Consider the following 23,768-nt stretch of genomic DNA (forward strand, 5'->3'; position numbering starts at 1 on the left):
TTAGAATTAAGTTGTTAAAGAGCTTTTTTTTTTTTTTTTTTTTTTTTGTGAGGACGCATCTGGCTTTCTCACTGCATCTGTAAAAGGGAAAGACCAAATGTTAATATGACTTTCTTTTTCCCAGAAACAGGAGAGGGCTGAAGAGAGAAGGGTACAAAGACCCCATTCGTTCTCACTTGAGGGGCTCTCGCCAAGATAATTATAAGCTTTATGAAAGTACGCAGCAAAAAGTAGAAGAAACCCACCAAAAGAATGGGTAGACAGGAGAAGAAAATTACTTTTCCCCTCTGCCTTCGCTTTATGCCCCCTTTAACAAGAGACGAGACGGCGGTGGATGGAGGAGGCCTTCTTCAGGAGGCATCCTGTGGCTTTTTGCAGGCGAGGCAAAGAGGAACGAGGGACGGCCCTTCTTGTGTTTCTTTCATTCATTAAGGCAGCACACCTTTGACCATTCCACAATGACCAAAGTTTTCCCTCATTACACGGTCCATCTTGATGAAAAGATGAAGAGGACGGAGATGAGGATGAGGAGGAGAGCAGAAAAGAAGACCACACCATTTGAATAGGAGTTTGGTATAGAATCCCCCTAGCACTAAACAACACCAAAGAGAACATCTTGTCTTTTGATCAAGTTTTTTTTCTTCATCTCTCTTCCCTTTTCTCTGTCCTTTTTCCTCGAATATGATCCTCCAGGCTTCTGTACCGACATTGCCTACACTGCGCTCAGTGTCTGAATGCAGTTAATTATCTAAAAGGAAAAGTTTGTACCTGTTGAAAAGCTATCCTTGGTTGCTTGGCTTGTTAATGCCAACAAAAAGCAGCCATAGCGGATGGTCAGAGGACACCACATGCTGCGGAGAGCCTTTCAGACATGTCCCTAATAAGAATGCAGTGGTGAGAGCGGCTCTGAATGCACGCAGGGGAGAGGAAGATAGGTAGGAAGGAGAAAAGAAAAGAAAGGGGAAAAAACATCTTTTACCTCTCCATCTATAATTACTCCAAATGAAGAATAGGCTGAAGAAATGGCCAGGGAGACTTTCCATTATGACATGAAAAAAAAAAAACTCTTCAAGCAAAGAAGGCAAAGCACAAGATCGATAGTTTTTTAATGGATAGAAGAAAGAGAAGTTTTTGTGAGCATGTATGTGCAGCGGTGTGTGTATGGCTGAGAGTCAGTGCTTATGTGTATACCCTGGTAAAATCACATTTGTGACTTGGAAAATGCATAAAAGTGCATGCAAGACACAATTAAGTTATTAGTTTCAGCGGGATTGCATGTATGCTTCAGTAAAACTGGGTAGCAGGAATAACGGTATTCTGTAGTCATCTCCTACAACGTTAGGTTTATTTCATTTTACTAAATGAGCAGCTTAATCTCGTCCCCCAGAGACAGACAGATGTCGCCTGTTCTGGGGTCAGACCTGTGCGTGACCTGTTGACCTGGGGGAAAATGTCTGAGAAGAGCTGTGAACGCTTATGAATGTTTTCACACCTGCTCAGTAAAAGCCATGTCTGCCGAAGCCTTAGGAGAGGTCGCGCCCGGCCCGGAGTATTCACCTTGTCATCAAGCTCTTCACACTTGGAAATAATGCACTAACACACACAGCAGGGGAGCAGGAATATCTACTCAGAGACAGGAACAAATCGTGTGTTTTGGTTGTCACTATTACCAAGATTCCTTTAAATGTAGTTTTTAAGTTAGTTTTGGAAGTCAGGTGGAGCTATAAGTGTTTATCGTTAGAAAATTAAGTGGCATAAGTTGCATAGACATATCATAAATGCACCATTTCTCTCATAACCTAATTTGCCGAACAAGCTATTATGTTTTGGGGATTTTTTTTTTGTGTGTGTGTGTGTGTGTCAATGATCCTCTCACAGAAACTAGCAGCGAGTGTTTGTGAGCAATTGACAGTACTTTTATTGGATCAGAAGGTGCGTTTGAGTCTAAAATAAATCACACAAGATTGGTGAAAAATACACCCTGCAAAGGATGATGCAAATCACAAGCCTATCTAAAAGCACTATGTTTATTCAATATAGACGTGTGTGTGTGTGTGTGTGTGTGTGTGTGTGTGTGTGTGTGTGTGTGTGTGTGTGTGTGTGTGTGTGTGTGTGTGTGTGTGTGTGTCGGGGAGTGGAGTGGGGGTACAGACAAACACGGGCCTCGCACAGGGGGTAGGTGCTAAATTATACAGCGAGAAAAACTCAGTGAGAATGTGGCAGCTGAACAATAGAGAGAACTGGGGCGGTATAGAGAGTTGTGTTTAGTAGACAATAACAATCTATTTTTACTCCCGGTTTTGATACAAACTATATTATCATCATGAAACAAATACAGAGCTGAGTTGCTTTGTGTTTTCATGTTTTTGTGGTTATCTTTATTTTACTGCATAGAGGGAATCATTTTCACTATCAAATCGTTTGCTTTATATTTTGACCAAATATACTGTATGCTGACAGTCATGGGGGAATGTGCAGGAAATTATATACAAAAAAATAAAATTATGTTAATATATTTTAAAATGCTTTTTCAATTCTATTCTCACTGACTGTGCTAACTTTAGCAAAATATTCTTCCTTCTACTCCAGATTGTCTTCACCCCTTTCTCCTGATTAACGCCTTGTATTGCTAAAGTAATTACACATACACACACACACACATGCACGCATGCACACGCACACACACACACACACACATAGCAGAGGGAGCAAGGAAGCAGCCTCTCAATTATCAACCTCTCCTAGCTCCTCTCAACACCTCATGTTTCTCTGCTAATGACTGGATTAAAGCACTGATTAAGATGCATTTAACCCATAAACAGCAGTTCTCATTCCCATCGAAGAGCCAATTAAAGCAAGCCTGATCCTCAATGAGGCCTCACAAAGGCCACACGATATTAGGAGTATTGTAGGAGAGCAGCAGTGTGAGAGTGTGTGTGTGTTTTAGTCACTTTAGCTTCTGGTTTATCTGAAAAAAAAAAATGGGTCAGATTGGAAATGTACCCTTACATGATTCAGGGGTCATACTTACCTACTTTGATAAGAAGACTAGTTTTTTTTTTTAACCTTTTTGGGGACAAAGAGAGCTGATTAAAGCAAAGAATGAAAGCCACAAAAGGGTCTTGTCATGGAAAAAGGCACTGTAATAGCCTATTGTAATTATGTAATATTTTCTAAGACTGAATTGAAAATTGAAAGTGTGTGTAACTTTAGTAACACAGTTCAGTAATACAAGTATTTGTGTGGAATGACTCCTTATTGGATGGAAAGCTCCTCCTTAATTTTTGACTGCACAGTGATTTGTTTTGTATTTTCTTTTTTCATAATCAAAATCACAAAGTATGTCTGGCAAAATCCTCCATTTGGACTTTCGAAAAGGAAAAATGAAACCAATTGAATATGGATAACGACAAATTTCTAAAAACAAACAAACCAAAAATCATGTCAGCATGATTGCATCTGTTTACTTGCACAGTTTTGATCTTTTGTCATTGTAAACAAGGTTCTCTCAGTCACAGAGACAGTTGTTCGATTCAGTGGGGCCATTTCTACTCGCAAACTTCCAAACAAAGCTGATTAATTAACTCTCAGGCTTATACCTCTGAACCATAAAGAGCTCGCAAATTACCTCGGGGGAAGTGATTACAACCATGGAAAACAATAAATCAATCAATGAATCTAATGAAGTCTGCGTACCATGGCTGGTATTTTGCTCTTACTCTCAGTCATCTGTGGAATAACAATGGGAAAGAAGGGAGATCATAGTTAAATTGTTAATCAGAATGTGATACCACACTCAGCAGATTCCTCATATGAGAAAAAAAACACGCTCAGGGTCCCGCCTGTCTGCTATGAGAGGGGATATAATGCAGAAAATATTCTTTCCACCTCACTGGAGAGAGGGACACTATTCCAAACAATATAAGGATGGCTTTTTTCACCCAGTATCACATTGGTATTTGTTGGCACTATGTGCTTTCTGAGTGAGACACAGAGTTTTTTTTTTTTATCCTTAATAGATCTCATCATTATGCATATAAACAGGACTGACAAGGATAAGAAAAGTTGTGTCTACATAACATTATTCTAGATCCATGATACATTTTCACGTACGGGTTTGCCAAACTCAGTTTAGTTCAAGGGCCATGTCTTGGACCCTTTGATCTCAATGAGGCCACAGAAGTAGAAAAAACAGCATAATAGCAACAAATCAGAATTCTTACTTGAGTTAATTCTGAAAATGTTCACATTGAATAATACCATCAACTGACCCCATCAACCTAAACCTCTTTCTGTCACTGCACTGTATCTTTCTCCATAATGTCTACAAAAGTCACTTTTTTGTCTAATCTTCAGTTTCAACTCACCTAGAAGACTCACGGTAACTCTGTTTTGCTCACATCAAGGAACAAAGAACAGAAGGGTTACTTTACTGAAAACTGCAAGTCAGTGATTCTTTTTTTTTTTTCAATTTGACACTATTACCCCTTTCCCAATTGCCAAAAAAAAACCCGTTTAAACCCGCTAATAATTGGCTCCTCGTGGCAGTGGGAAAGGGTTTGAATGGCATTTCAACCTGGGTCGATTGACCCTGCAAAGTGACCCGGGTTTTAATCAGCTCGCCTCCGATCGGCTGCAGTGGGAGAGGCAGACCAGGGCCGACGTGGTCATTTACGTGATGAAGTCGACGTAACGTGCCTACGTTAGCGTGCTTGTTGTTTTTGTACACAGCGTGAGATATCCTTCGTCAAGATGAATGATAGTGAGATCAGAGAGCTTCTCTTGATCGGTGGGGAAGACGAGATTTGTCAAGCACTCGATAAGGATTTAAGTCAATGCGCTAGTTTCAGTGGGAAAGGGGTATATGTCAGGTCCCTGCCAGCAGGACTGGACCCTGGCGGGCACGTTTTGGCCCATGGGCCATATGTTGGACATCTGATCCAGGTGATTGAGCTCATGACATACCAGCCAAAGAATTCGACCTTTAACCCGTGCAATCAGTATGCTAAAAGTCACAGTTAGAATTTTCTGGTGTTGTTGTAGCCATACAGCAGACGCCAAAATGCTTTTATTGTCTGTCTTTATCTGTTGTGTTGCTTCCACTGCTCGTACATCTCCGAGGATCAGTTTAGATTGCACCGGCTATGACCTGGGATCATATTGTGACTCTCCTTCAAGGCTGCTGACACTGGCAGATTGGTGGGCAGATATTCATAACACTACAGATTGGGTGATAATAACGAGGGAGTGCTCTGAACAGGCCTTAATTGGCATTGGCCTCAGACTTCAAGAACTTCTGACAGATAAGTGGTTTTGGAAGTCATCGGTCTTGGCTGAGGGAAGCTTCTGGGAGAGTGAATCTTGCGTGTCAAGTGGTGATCAGGCAAACTGGTGAGACCAAATATTATTGATAAAATGATATGATCAATTATATTAAATACCAACAGTAGACCACAAGAAACAAGGATTGCACTGTATTTTTTCTGAGACACATTTCAAAGATCAGACAAGGTAAAAAGAAGATGGCTGTGTCTTCAGGGGATCATTCGGATGTTATTGCAACTGTTGCTCAACTCTAGAGTGAGTCACTCTGAAAGCGAAACATCTCAATGTTGGTTATTGTTTCTGTTTCATCAATTTGAAAATCAAAAGCTAAAGGAATGCAAACATCCAAAACACAACATGGTATTTCAATTGTCTGCATCATCACATTACCTTAATGCTGCTTTCCTGCCTCATTGTTCTTACAAAAACACTCCTTTTATCTTAATGGGAATAATTGGTGAATAAATGCTAAATAAATGGGACTTCACCCATTTCCTCTATTTGTAAAGAGATAGCCTTCCAGTATAAAGTCATGCAAACGGGATCTCATTAGCAAATGCAAATGAGAAAACACCAAATCTTCACAGAGAGGCAGAAGTGTATCTCCATGGGATAGCTGGAACATGACAGATCACCAACCGCCCCCACGCTGAGCACCAAATGTGATGGTCCACTCCTGCTGCTACTCTTAACAGGATGTAGGACTGAACCATAAATACATGTGTAGGGGGAGGCAAGGAAGTGGTTTTCTTAGACACCTTCTCTTTCTTCTTTTTTTTTTTTTTTATGCTCTGCATGGACTATAAATAAAGACATCCGTATGTACACTCTGTCATTCAACACTGACTAGTTCTTGGAATTTATATACCAGGGGACACCATTACAGCTATTCATCACAAGTTTATCACCACTGTTTTCCATCTCATTTTTGTGCAATCTTCTGAATTATTTCCTATTATTAATAGTTTGGCGGTGGTCATGGGTGAGATAGGAAGTTTGTAAGTGTATCTGAGGACAAAAGTTCAGTTTGAATGTGGCAAATGTGCAAAAATAAAGTATGTTTTTATGCAGTGGCAACTCATTAAGAAAAGGAAGTAAAAGATGAGTTGCAAAAAGCTTAAATTAGGCATTCATGTATTCCTTTTTACTCTCGCTAAACTCCTACATATGTAAATAATTCCTCGTGAAGAGTGAACATACTCTGGTTTTCAGTCAAATGGTTAAGGAGGGCCCAAAGCTGGAATCACATCCAATTAAAGTGGTAATTAATTTGGTTTGTATGTCTGTAAATTGTTGAGAGGGCATTTCCCAGAGAGAGAGAGAGAGATAGACGGAAAGGTAACCTCCCCCCGACCCAAACCAATCACATCTCCCTTTGCAGCGTGTCTGTCGTGACATCACAAGCTGCGGCGGGCAGCGTTCCTGGCATGGCTTCAGACCAACAGACCTTCTGCTGCCAGCGGGGCGGCAGTGGCCTAGGGCAGGGCCGCGATGGCCAGGTCACCAGCTTTTTCCTCCTGCCTGGCATGAGCGCCGCGGGAGGGGTGACCGGCAGGATGGCAAGATATCAGAAACAGCCCTTTAGACGTGTCAAAAAGCAGGCACAGCTAGGGGAAGCTGTTCATTGAGCGTGGCAGAAATAGGATTGCGGCCATTCCACAAACTGGCTGCCCGATGAATATACACGAGCCAAAGGGCATTATGTGATAGACTCAAAGGGTTTTCATTTAAAGAAACACTCTGGACAGGCACAAATTGTGTTTTTGCTTTTGTTGAGCCTCAACTATAAAATGCTGAAAAGTACTGAAGATTGGCTCAAGATGTATTCAATTAATGCACTGAAAGTTTTGGCATACATTCTGCCCACTTTCTGGTTCTTTGTGTTTGTGTTCTGGAGATGGGGAGGTTTGGCATCAAAATAATCTGAGCTGTATATTTGACTAAAACTGGCTCAAAAAAACAAGACGCCACAAAGTCCTATTTTTCCATGCACTCATGTGCATTAAACTCAAATCTGAGATGATGGTCATCTTTTAGCAGCTATTTGCGAAAAAGTACAATTTGCGTCTCAACCTGTGCATGTGCATTGCTCTATCCACAATTCAAACAAACCAGACGTTTAGGTAGAGTACATGAACACATTTATCAGGGGATGTGAATGTAGCAAGGTTTTAATTTCTTACCAGAGCTCAATATGTGTCAGAAGGTTTGTAAGTCCCGGCAGCATCGGGGCAAATGGAAGCTCATACAGCAACTCCATTACAAACTTTTTCGAGCTGAGTTCTCACTTCTGACTCATCGGTTTTACCATTGAATCATATGACGTTAAATGGGTGTCAGATGGTTGCCTAAAAAGAAAAGAAAGACTTACATAATTTAGTTTACTTCAGTTACACACAAAATGTTTCTTAGAAAGTATACTTTTTTTTTACATTAGTCATATGTTAGAAAAGATTCATTCTATAAGAATAACAATAAAGTCAAGTAGGAATCTTCTATTAATCCAGCTAAAAGTCTTCATAAAGCAATCCAGTCAGGTCAATCAGACTTACTCACAAGCTTCATCACTTTGTGCTGTTATATTGCTTGCTCGTCTGAAAAAGAGGCAAGCAAGGGTTAAAGACCTTCCGCTCAAAGTAACTTCATCAACTCCCATCAGTGCCACTTATGCATGCAAGATCTGTGAATTTGTAGCCCATTTGCATGTATTTCTGACACAAAAAGAGTCACAGTTAGGTTTGTCCGAACAATCAGAAGTGTATTAGCTGGAGACTGTCTGCTGTTCAAACTGTTTTGATTTGTTTTGTTTGATGTTAGTTTGGGGGGGACGACCTCCTCGGCTAATCCTCTTATTGCCTTTATCATGGAAACTTTCCTCAGAGCAAACAGCGGCAGCTGAAAGGCGTCTGAGAGGAAAACTGTTTCTGTTTAAAGGTGTGTCACTAACGCAGCAACGCAGCATAATTCATTGTCTTGGATTCCTTTGATCAGACAAGAAGGAAAAACTAATCAAGACAGGCCGAGTCTGATTGAAATCTATTTAGCAGCTGAAAGTGAAACTGATTTTGTTGAGTATTGTACATTTAAATCAGAGAAGTCAGTCAAGACTTCTGAATGAAGTTAAAAGATTCTCTCATGGGGAAATAAGGTCCTTGTCACAAGTCCACCAGTTTATCACATTATGTGTTTGATTTTTATTACAACTACAGCAAGTGGAGAGCTATAAACCTGATAAAACTGTCTCTGTGCCACTGTCCAAGTCAAACTCGTGCAGAAACAAATATTATCTTGCTTGATGAAATCAAAGGATGTTGCCTCACAAACTAATGCATACAGAAAAAAAAAAAAAAAACAGAACAAACACAGGTCATAAGAAACAGGCATTAGTGACCCTTTAATCAGACACAAACTCTGACAGGAGTGTTGCTCTGGTCGTGTCTGTGTCTTTGTGGGAGTGACTGGCTGATTCGGAGGCAGGCTCACTCTTCCACACCTTGGCTGCGATGCTGAGGATCCCCCCGCCCCTGCCTCCAGTGATCGGAGGGGAGTCTGATAATAGGCTGCTCTCTGTGCGTCATGGCCACAAGGAGCGAGCGGCGGCGAGAGCACGAGCGCGCAACTCTGCTCAGATCAAGGCGCCTTCTGAATCATCCATCCCGTTCCGAGATGGCACATTTCAGCATTTCTTGCATTGATACGGTCTCCGAAAGTTATTAGTATTTTTTTCTTTATTCTATTTTTTTTTCTGGTCCGGTGCTTGATTTGCAAACGGACCTTGGAAAAATAATCGCTTGGTAAGTTTCAGGGTTTTTACTATACATTTCAATACTTTGCAAGGATTTTTCTTTTAAATTAGTGTTTTTAAATTTTGCAGTATAATTACTGAATAAAACGTTTATCTCATAATACTACACTTGGTTTTCTAAAAAGAAGAAAATAAGTAAATCTGTTGATTCGTCAATTTTTTTTGTTTTGTTTTTTGTTTTGATTTGACTGTTATCTTTTTGTCACTTTCTGACTGTCCGATCCGAGAATCATCACAGATTTCTTCAAATGGAAAAATAATTGGCTATCTCCCCCTTTCACGTCGGTTTTCCCGTGGGGACTCCAGAATTGAATGAATGCAAATTGCTTACTTCTGAATGATGATGGGATTATCGAGTAACTAGATAACTAACCACATTATAATGCATTGTTATTGTTACATTTAAATTGCATCCAAGAAAAGATTATTTCAGTGTCATATAATGATTCGTATCAGTTGTGTATGGTAGTTTAGAAAATATATATTATGAGTGGAAAGAAACGTGATGACACATTTTCATTGTTAGTGGGCGATGTTTCAGTTTACTTTTCACACCTTTAAAGATACTCACTCAAAATCTCTGCGCTATTTCAAGTTTGTCAAACGATTTACAGGAAACGGGCTCCTGCGTGATCCCTCTGAAAAGTATAGATTTTTTTAAATTAATTTGAATAACTTTAGTATAAAGTTCGATTAAGTTCAAATGGATGCAAATAGGATTAATATTAGTTCTGAAAAATGTGCCAATTCAAAGAATAAAGTACATGATGTTTTAACTTTAGATTATCATTTCTAGACAATCATTTATTGACTCACAGCAAATGAAAAATTTAGAATACAATAATCTGCCGAATATCAAATGAAACTTTCTGCAGAGGAGTGAAAATTAAGCGTCCAAATCATTTGTTGCATTTGTTCTTTCGTGGTTTCTTTTTTTCCCCCCAGAAACACAGTTGAAGCTCCCATAAAGACCGGTGAACACCACCTCCCTTCATTCCCAGGCGGGATCAGGCCTTTTAAATGCGAGCAGCTGCGGTGGCTTCACAGCAGAGCGCCTCTGTCTTATCAACAGTTCAGATTCCAGAGCAGAAACACAAGAAAACATCATCGACGTGTGCAACTTGAAGAGCACAGAGAGCAGAAGTGATTAAGTGCAGTCATGTTGGGCGGTGAGGGGGAAAGCAGCACTTATTCCTCCACCAAAGACGCAGCAGATGAGAGGCGCAAGTCTCCAGCGGTCGACGGGGACGATCCGGCCGCAAGCAACAGGTACGCGGATCACGGGACGGGTGCCGACCGCTACTACATCACACCCATCCCCAAGCAGAGTCCGGAATCGGCCAACCCCTGCTCCTTCATCCCGTACACCCCCAGCGGCTCCGTTTACAACGCGTCCCCGGCCGGCAGGTATCCCTCATCCCTCCACCTGAGCTCCGTGCTGCCGCCGGCGGGGTTCCCCCCCTCCGCGTCCGGGCGCGGTCACTTCAGCCCGGCTTACCAGCTCGGACAGAGCCCCGGCTGCCTCTACCCGTCCTACACCGGTTCCGGGTCCGCCCTGAGCGGCATGGCTCTGCCCGGCTCCGGGCCCGGAGTGAGGGCCCAGGTCTACCTCTGCAACCGGCCGCTGTGGCTCAAGTTCCACCGGCACCAGACCGAGATGATCATCACCAAGCAGGGCAGGTGAGGAGAGAGAGGTCCTCGACTGCAAATTAAATTTATAAACAGTTCCTCACTAAATTCTGACATGGCTCTGATGCTGTGTGTGCAGAAGGATGTTTCCTTTCCTGAGTTTTAACATCGCCGCGCTGAGCGTGACGGCGCACTACAACGTGTTCGTGGAGGTGGTGCTGGCGGACCCGAACCACTGGAGGTTCCAGGGCGGCAAGTGGGTCACCTGCGGGAAGGCGGACAGCAGCAGCCAAGGTACTGACAAAGGTTAATACCCACCCTTTATTTGTTTTCAATGCCACTTTGTGTGTCAAATTAAAACATGCGTATTTTATTGCATTCGTTTCAATTCAATTTTGTAGATGTTGAAAGAAATTGCAGTTTTTATTTAGTGTCTTAACATATTTTAAATATGTAAATTAATTAAATTTAAAAGCCAAACTTTGCTTTTAGAATTAGAATTCAAATGAACTTTTTTTTTTCTGTATTGCAGGCAATAAAATGTACATCCACCCAGAGTCCCCAAACACAGGTGCGCACTGGATGAGACAGGAAATCTCTTTCAGCAAACTGAAACTCACCAACAACAAAGGAACCAGTCACAATACGTCCCAGGTACAGTGATGGTTAAAAAATAGGATTATTACACACAATCAACGATCACAGAACACGCAACAATTTACGAACAACGTAATAACAATTAAACTAATGTATTCAATACTTATTTTAATAATTGACGAGTGTTGTACTTTAATCAAGAACCAAAATATTCCTGCAACTGTGAAGAATGAACGAATTCATAACGCTTTTTTTTTCTTCTATTGAAATTATTATTTCTTATCAGGTTCACACAGTATAGTTGTAGTTCTTAATATTTGCAGTTGGAGTTTATCGGGATTTTTCTTATGCAGAAACAATTAAAGCTCTTGACAAATTATTTTCTCTGAACATGTACAAAGCATAAATAAATGTTTTGTTATTATTATTATTATTATTTTTTGCCTTTAAGATTAACGGATGCTTTGTGTCTGTTGTGTAGATGATCGTCCTGCAGTCTCTGCATAAGTACCAGCCGCGGCTGCACATCGTGGAGGTGACGGATGAGGCAGAAGAGATCAACAGTGAAGTGAAGACACAGTGCTTCACTTTCCCAGAGACTCAGTTTATAGCAGTCACTGCTTACCAGAACACTGATGTAAGTATTAACTATTTCCAGCTTTTAGATGGTTATAAAAATCTTATGATTTTGCTTTGAAAAATGTATTTTTTGGATGTCTTTTCTTTTGGTGGTGGTGATGATTTATTGCAAGCAAATTATGACAGGATTTCTTGTGAGCTGTCATGTTTTGTTTCAACATGCTTAATTCTTTCCCTACTTTTCAGATTACACAACTGAAAATTGACCACAACCCCTTTGCAAAAGGATTCAGAGATAATTATGACTCGTAAGTATTTTTTCCTGCATTTTTCATTTGTTGCAAATAATATTTTTTTTTTTGTTTTTCCACATAAAAGCAACACCTAATCCCACATATGTCTACCTCCATTATGTAAAAAATATCTTTCCAATGTCAGACCCTTCTTGACTTGTGTTTTCTTTAGGATGTACACAGCTCCAGAGAGTGACCGCCTCACACCATCTCCCACCGACTCTCCTCGTGCCCACCAGATTGTGCCCGGCACCCGCTACACAATGCAGCCCCTCTTCCAGGACCAGTTTGTCAACAACCTTCCACAGAATCGCTTCTACAACAGTGAGAGAGCCGTCCCGCAGACTAACAGCCTCCTCTCACCTCAGACAGAAGATGGAGCTTCACAGAGGTGGTTTGTCACCTCTATGCAGCAGGGGGGAAACGGCACAAGCAGCAGCAACAAGATAGATCTCACACCTTATGAGGGAGAATATTCAAGTTCCCTTCTTCCTTATGGTATCAAATCGCTGTCCATGCAAACGTCTCATGCTCTGAGCTACTACCCAGACTCCCCTTTCACCACCATGTCTGCAGGGTGGGGGCCCAGAGCACCATACCAAAGAAAAGTGGCTCCCAGCCTGCCATGGTCTCCCAGGCCCAGTCCCACTGCTGGCTTCCCAGAAGACTCTGACAAACTGAAGCCACAGATAGAAGATGATGTGAACAGTAGCAGTGTGCTGATCTCCTCCTGGACGGAGACACAGCCACCAGCTCTCCCCTTAGACAAGGCTGAAAGCTACTCCATGGCCTGCAAACGGAGGCGCTTGTCTTTGAATGGGCCAAGCACCGAAGATCCACCCACCAACACTAAGTGTGAGGATGTAGCCACAGTTGTCACCAACAACAGCTCCTACAGCAAGGAGCCCCTTCCATCTAAAGGCATGACCGCTTACTACTCATTTTACACAAACCCTTGAATGTTTTATCTAGTAAAAAAATAGGCCCTCAATCAGTTTATCTTTCTTCTGCACACTGAACAAAACAGATCACTTTGCCTTTTTTCCTATATGGGTAGTTTTATTTTGATCTGGTGTTGATAAATGGTTCTTTTTTTTATTGTGGTGATAAAGGCAATATTGGGGATTAATTACATTACAAGAGAAGTGCAGCATGAAAATCACCCTTTCAAGATGTAGTTTTTTTCCCACCTAAATTTCATTGGCTGTTTTTTTTTTTTTTCAAATGAAGTGCCATTCATGTAACAGTGTATTTGGATTCCTAAAAGTGCCAAAGCACACGACTAATGTTTTTTTTAACTGTTTGCTGTATATGTTTTATTATTGAAGACATCTGATAACATTTAGACCCATATCATGTGATGAGATCATGTGTACAGAGAATTTATTAAGGGCCTATTCTTCTGAATGTGTGCACTGTTTGATGTAAAAGGAATATGCTGTATATACTTTCATTGCAAATTTAAAAATTTGATAATAAAAATCGTATATGTTGTATTGAGAATGCAAAGTGGTTATTTTAAATGGAACTATTGATCCCGTTGAGACACACTGCACTTCATGATCGAAAATATCTCCATATTTATAACACTTGGTATGCAAATTAAAAAAAAAAAGTTCGCTTACACTAATACAATATTGCAATATTTGAGCGCCTCGCGCGCTGAAAGCATCACAGCAAACGCAACAGCGTGCTGACTTTTTACGGAGTTTGTCGCACTCTAGTGGTCATAGTTAGGTATTACACCAGGAGCATGACCCATCGGATTTGTTCGTCCCATAGTGTGTGTGTGTGTGTGTGTGTGTGTGTGTGTGTGTGTGCGCGCGCGTGTGTGTGCGTGTGTAGGTTCACAGTAGCGTAAACTGATTTTTTTCCCGTATGTGATTAGTTTTTTTTTTTTTTTCATATGGTTTTGACATGTCTGGAACGAATTAATGACACAGAACAAAATAAATAAGGACAAAACAAAAAGCTTATCTACTCACATTTTGTAATAACATGGGTATGAGTTCTTCTACGGTCAACTTTTACTCAAACCTTTATTCAATGTACCAGTGCAACTAATTCTAATATCTTGACATATATTAATATAGTTATGACTTAATGTAAGAGCCTGGTTTAGTTGTATTCTAGTCGTAATTGTAGTTGTAGTTCAGTAAAACCTACTGTTCTGGCTTGGGAAAAACCCCGAGCCGCATCTTTCTCCGCCTGTTTTGGGGGGTTGTACTGAAACCTGGCAACCGGAGCAGCAGGCAGCAGAATCAATTGGAGAGTTGACAGAGGCAGCACATATTATTTATAGACAAGGATTGCCTCGCTTTCACCAGAAGACCCTCCGAGGCGCCTTCGCTCTCTATTAGCGCTCGATATACACGGACACGCCTCCGTCTGCGAGATATATCACCAGTGTAAGTCTGACCACTTGTTTGTCACTGTTTACGGAGTTTTATTAAACTGCTACAGCTAGCATGAAGTTGGCTAGCAGTGCGATTAGCTCGCTAGCTCTCCCCGCTAAGAGCGTGCGCTGACGTTGGTCCACGCAGATGCTCGCGTCATGGTGTTTTTTTTTTCCTTGTTTTGTTTTTGAATAACATAGCTAGCGAGCAACATTGTATCTACTGTGCTTGAAACTCGCACTGTCAACACGGGGATTTGTTTGCAGCGGTCTCTACTTAAGGTCAGTGCCTGGAGGTGGTGTTGCGTTATAAGCAGTAATATGACAAAGAGGGCTGGTCATTAACACAACACGCTGCCGTCGGGTCGAGCTAGCGAGGATGGTAAACACCACACGACACGGGGAGAAGGCCCGGAGTTTAGTGACAAGTCTCTACAAACCCCGACGTTATTGCAAATGTTGGTGTTGTTTAGGGAGTCACAGTTTAGAAGTGTGTGTGTGTGTGTGTGTGTGTGTGTGTGTGTATGGCGCTGTTGTGGGGGAGTGTCGTTAACCTTCTTCTGCCAGGTTAATTAGTTATACATTTGGAGATTGTCGTGATCATGCACGAGCTTCACATCAGGTGTTTTCAGGTGCTCACCGGGGTGAGACGGTGTGTGTTTTACAGCGGTCCTGACTGTGTCGGTGGACGTGTCCTCACATGGCACAAAGTTGACACACATTTTGTAATGTAAGATGAGGTGACTTGTGCTGCTGGCTGCACTGTTTACATTATGAAACTGTCCACACTGGAAAGAACTATAGTTACCTGTTACGTACATAGTAATGTAAGTATACTGGATTAAGCTACCAGTATTTTTTTATTTTTGCATAATCTGCATGAAGTAATCAGCTGTCTTACAGATGCAATATCAGCACTGTATTCCCATGCTTTACTGTGATGAATTGATGCAGGAATATGAGAATTTATTGCTTGTACTGTAAACCAAGCTGGTATTATACACACGTTTTGCCAGGTGATAAATATTTTGTAGTGTCCTGAAGTGGGACATGCACTGAACTGAAAGGGCTGACTCTCCTTTGTAGATTTGAGCTGCAGTTCACCAAAAATACATAAAAGCCTCACATTGCCCTAACAGTCATGACCATATGGTGCTCCGGTGGAAGCGGGATGCGGACTCACTGTGTGTTATTCTTCAGCTGAGGATGTCTCGCTTCACAATGAGTCCTGGCCTCAGTGGGACAGGCGCTGTTGGCACAGAGAGGCGGAAGCTCCTGGTGATGCCAGAGGAAGTCTTGTCCTACACTCTGTGTGAGCTTTGTTCCCACTATGTTTAGGTTTCCAATAACAAAACGAAAAAAATAAAAAGAGACACATGGGGGGAGTTTGTCTACAGTGCGGTGGTGATGCTGACACAGGAGCTTGTGGCAGAGCAGACTGAGCAACCTTGAAGATGGAATTTCTGTCCTTGTGATTCAGAGGGAGTGAAAGTGGTGGATCAAAGACAAAAGGCTGTTTTTTTTTTTCAGATAAACTAGTGAAAGTATTTTCAACCAAGCTCCATTTTCATTTCCAAGGTAGCGAGGCATTGCTGGATATACAAACAACCATTAAGGAATTCTGCCCTTATTTTTTGTCTCTTGTGCAGGACATGCAGCATGCTGGCTTGCTGGACTTGAACGAGCTGGAAACGACTTACGAGTCTGCTGCGTCAGTCAGAGCTTGAACCCACGGCAGGGGGAAGAAATGGGCAACACGGCAACAAAGTTCCGCAAGGCGCTCATCAACGGGGATGAGGTGCTGGCCTGCCAACTCTACGAGAGCAACCCGCAGTTTAAGGAGGCTCTGGATCCCAACTCTACATACGGGGAGTCTTACCAGCACAACACTCCACTGCACTATGCTGCCCGGCACGCCATGACGCGCCTACTCAGGTGAGCACACAATCCGGTCAGAGTTAAAGAAGCGAGCAGATCGAAAGTCAAATACTCAGTTTTAAAGTTTTTTTGGAGGGCTTTCTTCTGGCGTCATGTTCTGATCATTGTGTCAGGTCTCTTCTGAGCACTCCTTGTTGATCATTAGCTTCTATTGATCATAGTGTCGCTGTGAAGTAAGAAAAAAAAATCTTTCATGTTTTGTTTCTATATTCTTGTGTCCCATCTGTCTCCACACATAGCCATCTGTTAGTGGCACTCAGGAATGCAACACGCTGGGTTGGAATAGGACATTGTTCCAAGAGCCTCCTATCTTACAAGTTAACCTCACACTTCTCTTTATTTCACTCACAGGGTATTATTTCCCCTCTAACTTCTATCATTATGCAGTCCTACTTCCAAATCTGCGAGTTTACACCGATTATCTCGAAAGATAATTTAATAGACTTGCATTATGTGTTTCTTTTTACCTAAAAATGTGTTTTCCTTTGAAAAGTACAGCTCTACACAATTAAATGGCTTCTTCTTGTTGTTCCGTCAACGACTTTATTTATTGCCATATTTTAGTTTTATGTTGTTTTAAAAAGAAAGCAGGTCTACCAGCGTGTTGTCTAAGATATTAAAACAATTCCTCACTTACTGAGTCCATCATCACCGTCATCAACATGGATTGTTTCAGTAACACTAAAAAACATTAGACATAACTTTATCCTCTCTCTGCCTTCTTGTTTCAGGTCTTTTCTCCTCAGCAAAGATGGCAATCCTAACAAGCGCAATGTGCACAATGAAACCTCCCTGCACCTGCTTTGCATGGGGCCTCAGATCCTGACCTCAGAGGGGGCGCTGCAGCCTCGGATCGCTCGACCCTATGAGGACGAGCAGCGCCGGGCGGAGTGCCTCCAGATCGTCCTCTCCTGGACCGGAGCGAAGCTGGACCACGGAGAGTATGAGAGCGCCGACACCAACGCCAAGGACAACAAGAAAAACACCTGCCTGCACTACGCTGCTGCTTCTGGCATGAAGACGTGTGTGGAGGTGAGACTGTAAATCTTTAAACACGTTTTTAAAGTTTGCCTTTTGCAGAGGTAGATGACAAATTATTTGGATGGAAATTGATGAGTGTCAATTTTTATGGGGCAGTTGTAGCGATTGGAGGATGAAAGAGGCAAGAGAAACCCTGACGTTACCACAAATTATTCAATATCTGCCCTTTTGTACAATGAATGTTTGTTAAGCAGTTCCTTGTGTGTGACCTTGTGGTGGATGTAGCTGCCACCCTGGGCAAGGAACCATAATTCACATGTTCATAATGATTACATCAAATCCCTCCCGAGTGTGTTGTTGAAAATGCTGTGGAACATAATGCATCTTTATTAGTCCCCGAGGATCAATGCATCACATCCGAGGGCCAAATCGTTTTGACTGTCAACAGTCGGCCTTTTAAAGACCCGAGTTTGTTAAATTTTTAATAGCCGTAGAATAGAATGGACAGTATTTCCTGTCATTGTGCAGAATTGAACATGATTTGAGGCAGAATCCACCATACCTGCACAACCTATTGCAAAGATAGTGCCATTGAAGTATTTTTATTATGATTTCATTTTATTTGTCACTTCCTCAGGTGGTCCAGTGGTTAGTGTGCTTCTCTTATAGCAAGTGACTAACAATGTACAGGGCTTTGTGGGCTGCTAATTCAGCAGAAAAGTTAGATTTTTTTTTTTTAACTATTCACTTCTATTTTCTGAATAATTACTTTTGTCTATCCAAAAAACAATTGAGATGATAATTTTTTGTTTAAATTAATTACTTTTCCTTTAACTGCGTGTGTTGTTTGGAGCAATCCACCGTTTGTCGCTGCAGCCAGTTCGCTTTGAACTTTAATTCTTGCTCTTGAATGCAGCATGGGTCCAATTACTCAAAGCCATATTTTCCACTTGTCTTTACTTGATCAGTTGCTGGTGCAGAGAGAGGCGGACTTGTTTGCGGAGAACGAGAACCGCGAGACTCCATGTGACTGTGCCGAGAAGCAGCACCACAAGGAGTTGGCCCTGCGCCTGGAGTCGCAGATGGTCTTCTCGCTTGCCCCCGAGGCGGAGGGCATAGAGGCAGAGTATGCAGCTCTCGACCGAAGAGAGGTACAGAATAACATACCAAGAGTCAGTGGGTATACAAATTTGTGTTTGTCACTCTCGCTGGGGGCGTCGCTTCCATTGTGACCCGCATCGACCCTCCCTATTGTCCCCAAGCTGTGGAAAATGGAGTAACACAGGGTTTGTCATTTTAATCCACTGAGCTACACCACTACAATTACAAAAAGAATAACAAAAAAAAAAAACAGAACAGAAACTGTCAGACACACACACAAGCAGGTCATCCATGTGAGCATGTGACTCCATTCATCAGTCCGTTAGCTCATTGGGTCAAGCTAAGTCATGTGTCAGTGATCATCTAAACTTGAGGTCCTTGTTATTCTCATTGTTCCCTCCGTCACATGTTTCTACCCTCGTCCTCATCGCCTCTCTTCCCTGTCCTCTTCTGAACTCACCCTAATTTGCCCCCTTCTTTACTTCTTTCTGATAACCTGCACAATTTGTTCGCCTCTGTGGCTTTACTCTAACCTCTCCTCCTGGGCTCTTGATATTAAACTCTTGCTCTGCTCTCTTGTCTCCAACACCCTCTCTCTAGTTGTACGAGGGCCTGCGGCCTCAGGATTTACGGAGACTGAAGGACATGCTGATAGTGGAGACAGCCGACATGCTGCAAGCCCCCCTCTTCACTGCTGAAGCACTGCTACGTGCCCACGGTACTTTTAAAGAAACACGCACAGCGATATAGATGAAGAACAACTGCTTTTTCTGTACAGCTGCTGAATCAAGTACTTCATAACACTTCAGGCAAACATTTGTTTCTGTTAAACATTGTGGCAACAAATTAGAAATTTAAACAGAATTAAAACTGAATTTCAAGTATGTACGTCAGTCGCATTATCTGCTCATCCGTGCTAAATGTACTCAGGAGCAGTGTTCTTTAAGGACATTTATGCCAGTTTCAAATCCCTGTGGAATTTAAATGTAAATCAGGGCTGTTATCAGGCTTTTTGAATGATCTTTTTTAAAACCCACTTCTGGTTCAACTTCAGCTCTCAGACAGATGGCTTCATACAAACTTAAAGCTTCATTCAAAATGCTGCAGACTTGTTGATAAGTTAACTTACTCAATTTTTTTTTTTTTAACAGTTTTTCACAGCCTTTCTCCGAAGGCTTTTTAAAGTTTTCGCCTCTGGCAAAGAAGAAACTGCTAAGCGTAAACAACAGAGGTTAATATATGACCGCTGTCAGTCTGTCCTTCATCCAGAGATAGGCAGTTAATTTTCCAAGAGAGCCACTTGAAAGCCCGGGACTGCGGCGGGGAGCTGATCCACCTGAGTGTTACATGGTTTTGATAAGCATCTGTTCCTGCTCTGCATGAAGTCATGTCAAGATTCTAATTCTAATCTTTACAGTTTTCAAAGTGAACATGGGTAAAGTTCCACCCTCCACAACCATCTCCTTACTGCAGAAAAATAAAGCTGCAGAAGCTGCAATGCAGTTGTATTGAATGCATCATATATACACACTTCCATTTGATTTGCACTTTATCATGGATCTCTCTCGGGCCCGTCGGTGACAGCTAAATGATGACATGTCTACAGGTCCGCTGCAGTTATCGACACTAAAGTGGTTCTCCTGATCTACTTTGGTGGCGTGAAATGTGGGAAATGTTCTAACTTCTATGTGACTGGGTCCCAGTTGAAATGGCTGTAAAAGTTTATGTGTTGGAACAAAAACTTTCATTCTCAGATAGTTTCAAGGAAAAAAACTCTAGTGTTTGCTTGAGCAAATATTTTTGGAAAAAAATATGATTCCCACAGGAGGAGTTGTTTTCTCATGGGCCTGAATTTGCAACATGTTAAGTTTCAGTTTTATCTTTGTCTTTTTAAATAATCATTTGGATTAGAGATTTGTGTCATAGAAATGACACACAACGTGCTCCAAGAATGCAACTTCTATTTCTCTCAGTGTGGAATTATATTCACCTGCACTGAATGAAGCTCCACTTGCTGTGCCCTTTGCACAAGGAGGCAAAACCTCTTTATATGCATATTTTATGCAGGCTACTCACAACCTCGGCACTTTAAACAAGATTGCCCTCAACACCGATCCGGGCCAAACAATCTTAGCGATGCATTTTTATGTATAATCTTTTTGTGCTGGATTGAATATAAAGTAGACCTGTATTATCATGGGGGAAGAACTGTATATTCAATGGTACTTCATGTTTATTTCCTGAGTTAATCCCTTTCAGTTATTTTCTTGTTAGAAACTATAGTGTGCATTCGACGGCTGCTCACTTGAGGAAGCTGCAGGAAGCAACCACTGCTTGATAGCTGGTCTAATAACTCTTCTGGTTATAGATATTTTTTTTATTATAAATCAGTGATTAGAAGTTCTTCAAACCTCAATTAAGTCTTGATATAATGACATTTTGTTATAAGGCTTCCAGACGGATTTCAGTTCATTATTTCATTATTCAGTACTTGTTGTGAGTTTGTTCACATGAAGATTGGAAATATGATCTGGAGTTGTCTGACTATCAGTGTGATCATGAAAACATCACAATGAGATATTTGTCAGAAAAAGTAAGGTAACTAATGGTCAGAAATCTGATTACCTTCATAAACTCAGTTTATCTCATGTATTTCGTTTTTTTCCGTGTGCACACGTGTAAAAAAAAATGAATATGTAGAGAATAGACGTGACAGTTATGTGACCGGAGGACAAAAAGGAACAAACATATCGTGCAGCAGCAGAAAGTCAACAAAGAGCTCAGGACCCATTTCATGTTAAATGAAATGAAAACACTCATCCAATCTAAAACAATGTAGACGCTGCCACGTTCAGCAAGACAAGAACACATGTTTTGAGAATAATGGAAAGTTGAAGTCTGACATCACTACATACATACTCACATGCAAACCAGCATTTTTTCCATTATTGAATTTCCGCAGTGCATGTAAACACATCAGTCTGATTATTACAGTAACCTGACTGCTCCCAGGTATAAGATGTTTATGGTCTTGGAGATTTGCTCATTGATTTGAACTGTTTTTTATAGCAGCCAGAACAGCTTGATTAAAGACATTTGATTCACGTTTTGGTCGAACACCTAAAGCTGAGTTGCTGGGTGTGCTGTACTAGTGAGACACACTTTTGAGACCTCCACAGTGGTACTGTTTTTATTCTCCATACCACGAGCGTGTTGGCCGTCTGTGCAAAAAGAGTGAAGGGTTTCAGGATTCTGCTGATCTTCTGAGGGTGTGGTCTTCGACTTATATGTTATTCATGTCCTCTAAACACTTTCACAAGTTCCTCACTTTTTAATTTTTACATTTCAATTGGAATGCTTTCAGTTTTATCGTTTCTCTTGTTTTTGTATGCTAAATAGTCTGCAAATCCATCTTTCTGTTCTTTCTGAGAATTTGTATTTCCCAGCTAATTTTTGATTTTTAAGACTAATTGGGAAGTCTCGTAATTCCGGATTCTTTTTAATGGCCAAAGGCATGAAGATAGGGTCACACTTGCTGATTAGTTGTAATTGAATGGAAATAAGGGGAATTGTTGCGACAGTCATTATCTAAACGAGGCCATTTAGACTCTGAGGATTTGATTGGTGGTGAAGCGTGTCTTGAGGCTGATAAAGGCCTAATTGCACTGTTGACCCGGTCACATTCCTTATTTTAGGAGAGGAGAATATTTGGGCTCAGTCACAGTCTATGAGCCAGTCAGTATTTGTGCTGGAAGACTCTCAATCCTTTTCTTGTGAGAATATGCGATTGAAGAGCTATTCTAAAAGAGAAAACCAGATGGCAGCAGGTCTTCACAGTTGGCTGTTAGGAAAGGTTTGATGACACTGTTGCCACTCTGCTTAGATATATGTCCAACCAAATCCCTGCAAATATAAGACAGGATGCAGTGGAAAATAGATTTTATTTGGAAGAAACGGGTGTTTACTTTAGAGGAAATCTTGTAACAGGCTGAATTAAAGTTCTAACATTGCTTTCTTCATCATTTCTTTGATTTTAGATTAGAGCTGTCAAAATAAAAACCCTTCATGTAACAGGGTTTAGGCTGCTTTCTCATGACAAAACATTATATATGGTAATATATAGTATGGTTAAGTGTTTATGTCCTCGATCGTAAATGCACTGGAATTTTACTATGTCGTTTACCTCCACCTGTCCCTCTTCTGTACTGCTTTATCTAACCGAGTCGCTCCCAGCTGACTGTGGGTGACGGCAGGCTACGCTCTGGACAGGTTGCCAGTGCATCACAGAGTAAACACAGGCAGAGACAGCTCAGTCACACCCGTGAGATATTTATAATCGCCAATTAACCTGGAATGATGAACTGCGAGAGACAATCTGACTACCCACGTAAGCATGCAGGAGAACAACATGCAAACTCTGCAGGGAAAGGTCTCGAAGGTTGAACTGAAACTGAGATATTGTGTTTGTGTGGCGAGAGTGCGAACCACAACTCCATTGTTTAGCACATCTTAGAGTTATTTAAGAATATGAGGCCCCTATAGCATTTTTTGTTTACTTTCTGTCTCGACTCAGAGCTTATTCATCAAAGCTGAATGTTACAATCAGCTCACAATTAATCAGATTCTCATTTACTTTGTGGATTCATGTTTTGTTCTATTTTGTGTGTCTGTTTCTTTACGGCTGTTTTTTTTTTTTTGTTTCTGCGTCAGACTGGGACAGAGAGAAGCTTTTAGAGGCCTGGATGACCAATGCAGAGGACTGCTGTCAACGCTCGGGAGTGCAGATGCCCAATCCACCTCCAAGTGGCTGTAATGCATGGGACACCTTGCCCTCACCTCGAACGCCACGCACCACCCGCTCGTCTATCACCTCCCCGGACCAAATCAGCCTTGTGCCTGCTGATGAGGAGTCTGCTCTGGTGAGGGATGTCTTGAGGCCCCTTAACAGGAAATGAAATGAGTCAGGGGTTTTTTTTTTTTTTTTTTAACTTGATAAATTGAAGGTTAAGCTTCATTTGTAGTGAACACATAAAAATGAAAAAATACGACCGAGTTTTTCCAGTAGAACGGTACTTTTTAGCTCCTGGTTTAGATGTCTCCACACCTGACTGCAGTGATGGCACAT

At 41.5% G+C, this 23,768-nt stretch overlaps 2 protein-coding genes across 5 annotated transcripts in view; both read left to right on the plus strand.

Annotated features, from left to right (window-relative positions):
- The first annotated feature begins 8,898 nt into the window (after positions 1–8,898).
- On the plus strand, positions 8,899–13,703 carry eomesb (eomesodermin homolog b). 2 transcript variants are annotated; one of them, XM_030103430.1, is made up of 7 exons: positions 8,899–9,119; positions 10,076–10,810; positions 10,899–11,065; positions 11,292–11,413; positions 11,838–11,993; positions 12,182–12,243; positions 12,401–13,703. In XM_030103430.1, the coding sequence occupies exons 2-7, from the start codon at positions 10,290–10,292 to the stop codon at positions 13,185–13,187; spliced, it is 1,815 nt and encodes a 604-aa protein (XP_029959290.1). In that variant the 5' UTR covers positions 8,899–9,119; positions 10,076–10,289; the 3' UTR covers positions 13,188–13,703. The 2 variants fall into 2 exon arrangements, with proteins under 2 accessions (XP_029959290.1, XP_029959291.1); XM_030103431.1 differs by having other exon boundaries at positions 8,900–9,119; positions 10,899–11,053; positions 12,401–13,702.
- A 786-nt stretch (positions 13,704–14,489) lies between these two features.
- Positions 14,490–23,768, plus strand: part of ankib1b (ankyrin repeat and IBR domain containing 1b) — a 32,107-nt gene continuing 22,828 nt past the window's right edge. Inside the window, exons 1-6 of one of the 3 annotated variants that reach the window (XM_030102039.1) lie at positions 14,490–14,636; positions 16,273–16,558; positions 17,293–17,593; positions 18,511–18,693; positions 19,244–19,361; positions 23,354–23,562. In XM_030102039.1, coding sequence (XP_029957899.1) covers positions 16,371–16,558; positions 17,293–17,593; positions 18,511–18,693; positions 19,244–19,361; positions 23,354–23,562 — 999 coding nt within the window. In that variant the 5' untranslated portion in view covers positions 14,490–14,636; positions 16,273–16,370. Of the gene's footprint in view, positions 14,637–14,809; positions 14,906–16,180; positions 16,202–16,272; positions 16,559–17,292; positions 17,594–18,510; positions 18,694–19,243; positions 19,362–23,353; positions 23,563–23,768 lie in introns of those variants that run through there. The other 2 variants (XM_030102040.1, XM_030102041.1) reach the window with 2 other exon arrangements.

This window comes from Salarias fasciatus, chromosome 11 (genome assembly GCF_902148845.1).
Source record: "Salarias fasciatus chromosome 11, fSalaFa1.1, whole genome shotgun sequence".
NCBI lineage: Eukaryota > Metazoa > Chordata > Actinopteri > Blenniiformes > Blenniidae > Salarias > Salarias fasciatus.

Bases quoted from the DNA above. Each gene is read 5' to 3' on its own strand.
- eomesb (XM_030103430.1), top strand. From the start codon at position 10,290: ATGTTGGGCGGTGAGGGGGAAAGCAGCACTTATTCCTCCACCAAAGAC. The intron at 11,066-11,291 runs GTTAATACCCAC...TCTGTATTGCAG, and splicing joins CAGCCAAGGTACTGACAAAG to GCAATAAAATGTACATCCAC. The intron at 11,994-12,181 runs GTAAGTATTAAC...CCTACTTTTCAG, and splicing joins CTGCTTACCAGAACACTGAT to ATTACACAACTGAAAATTGA.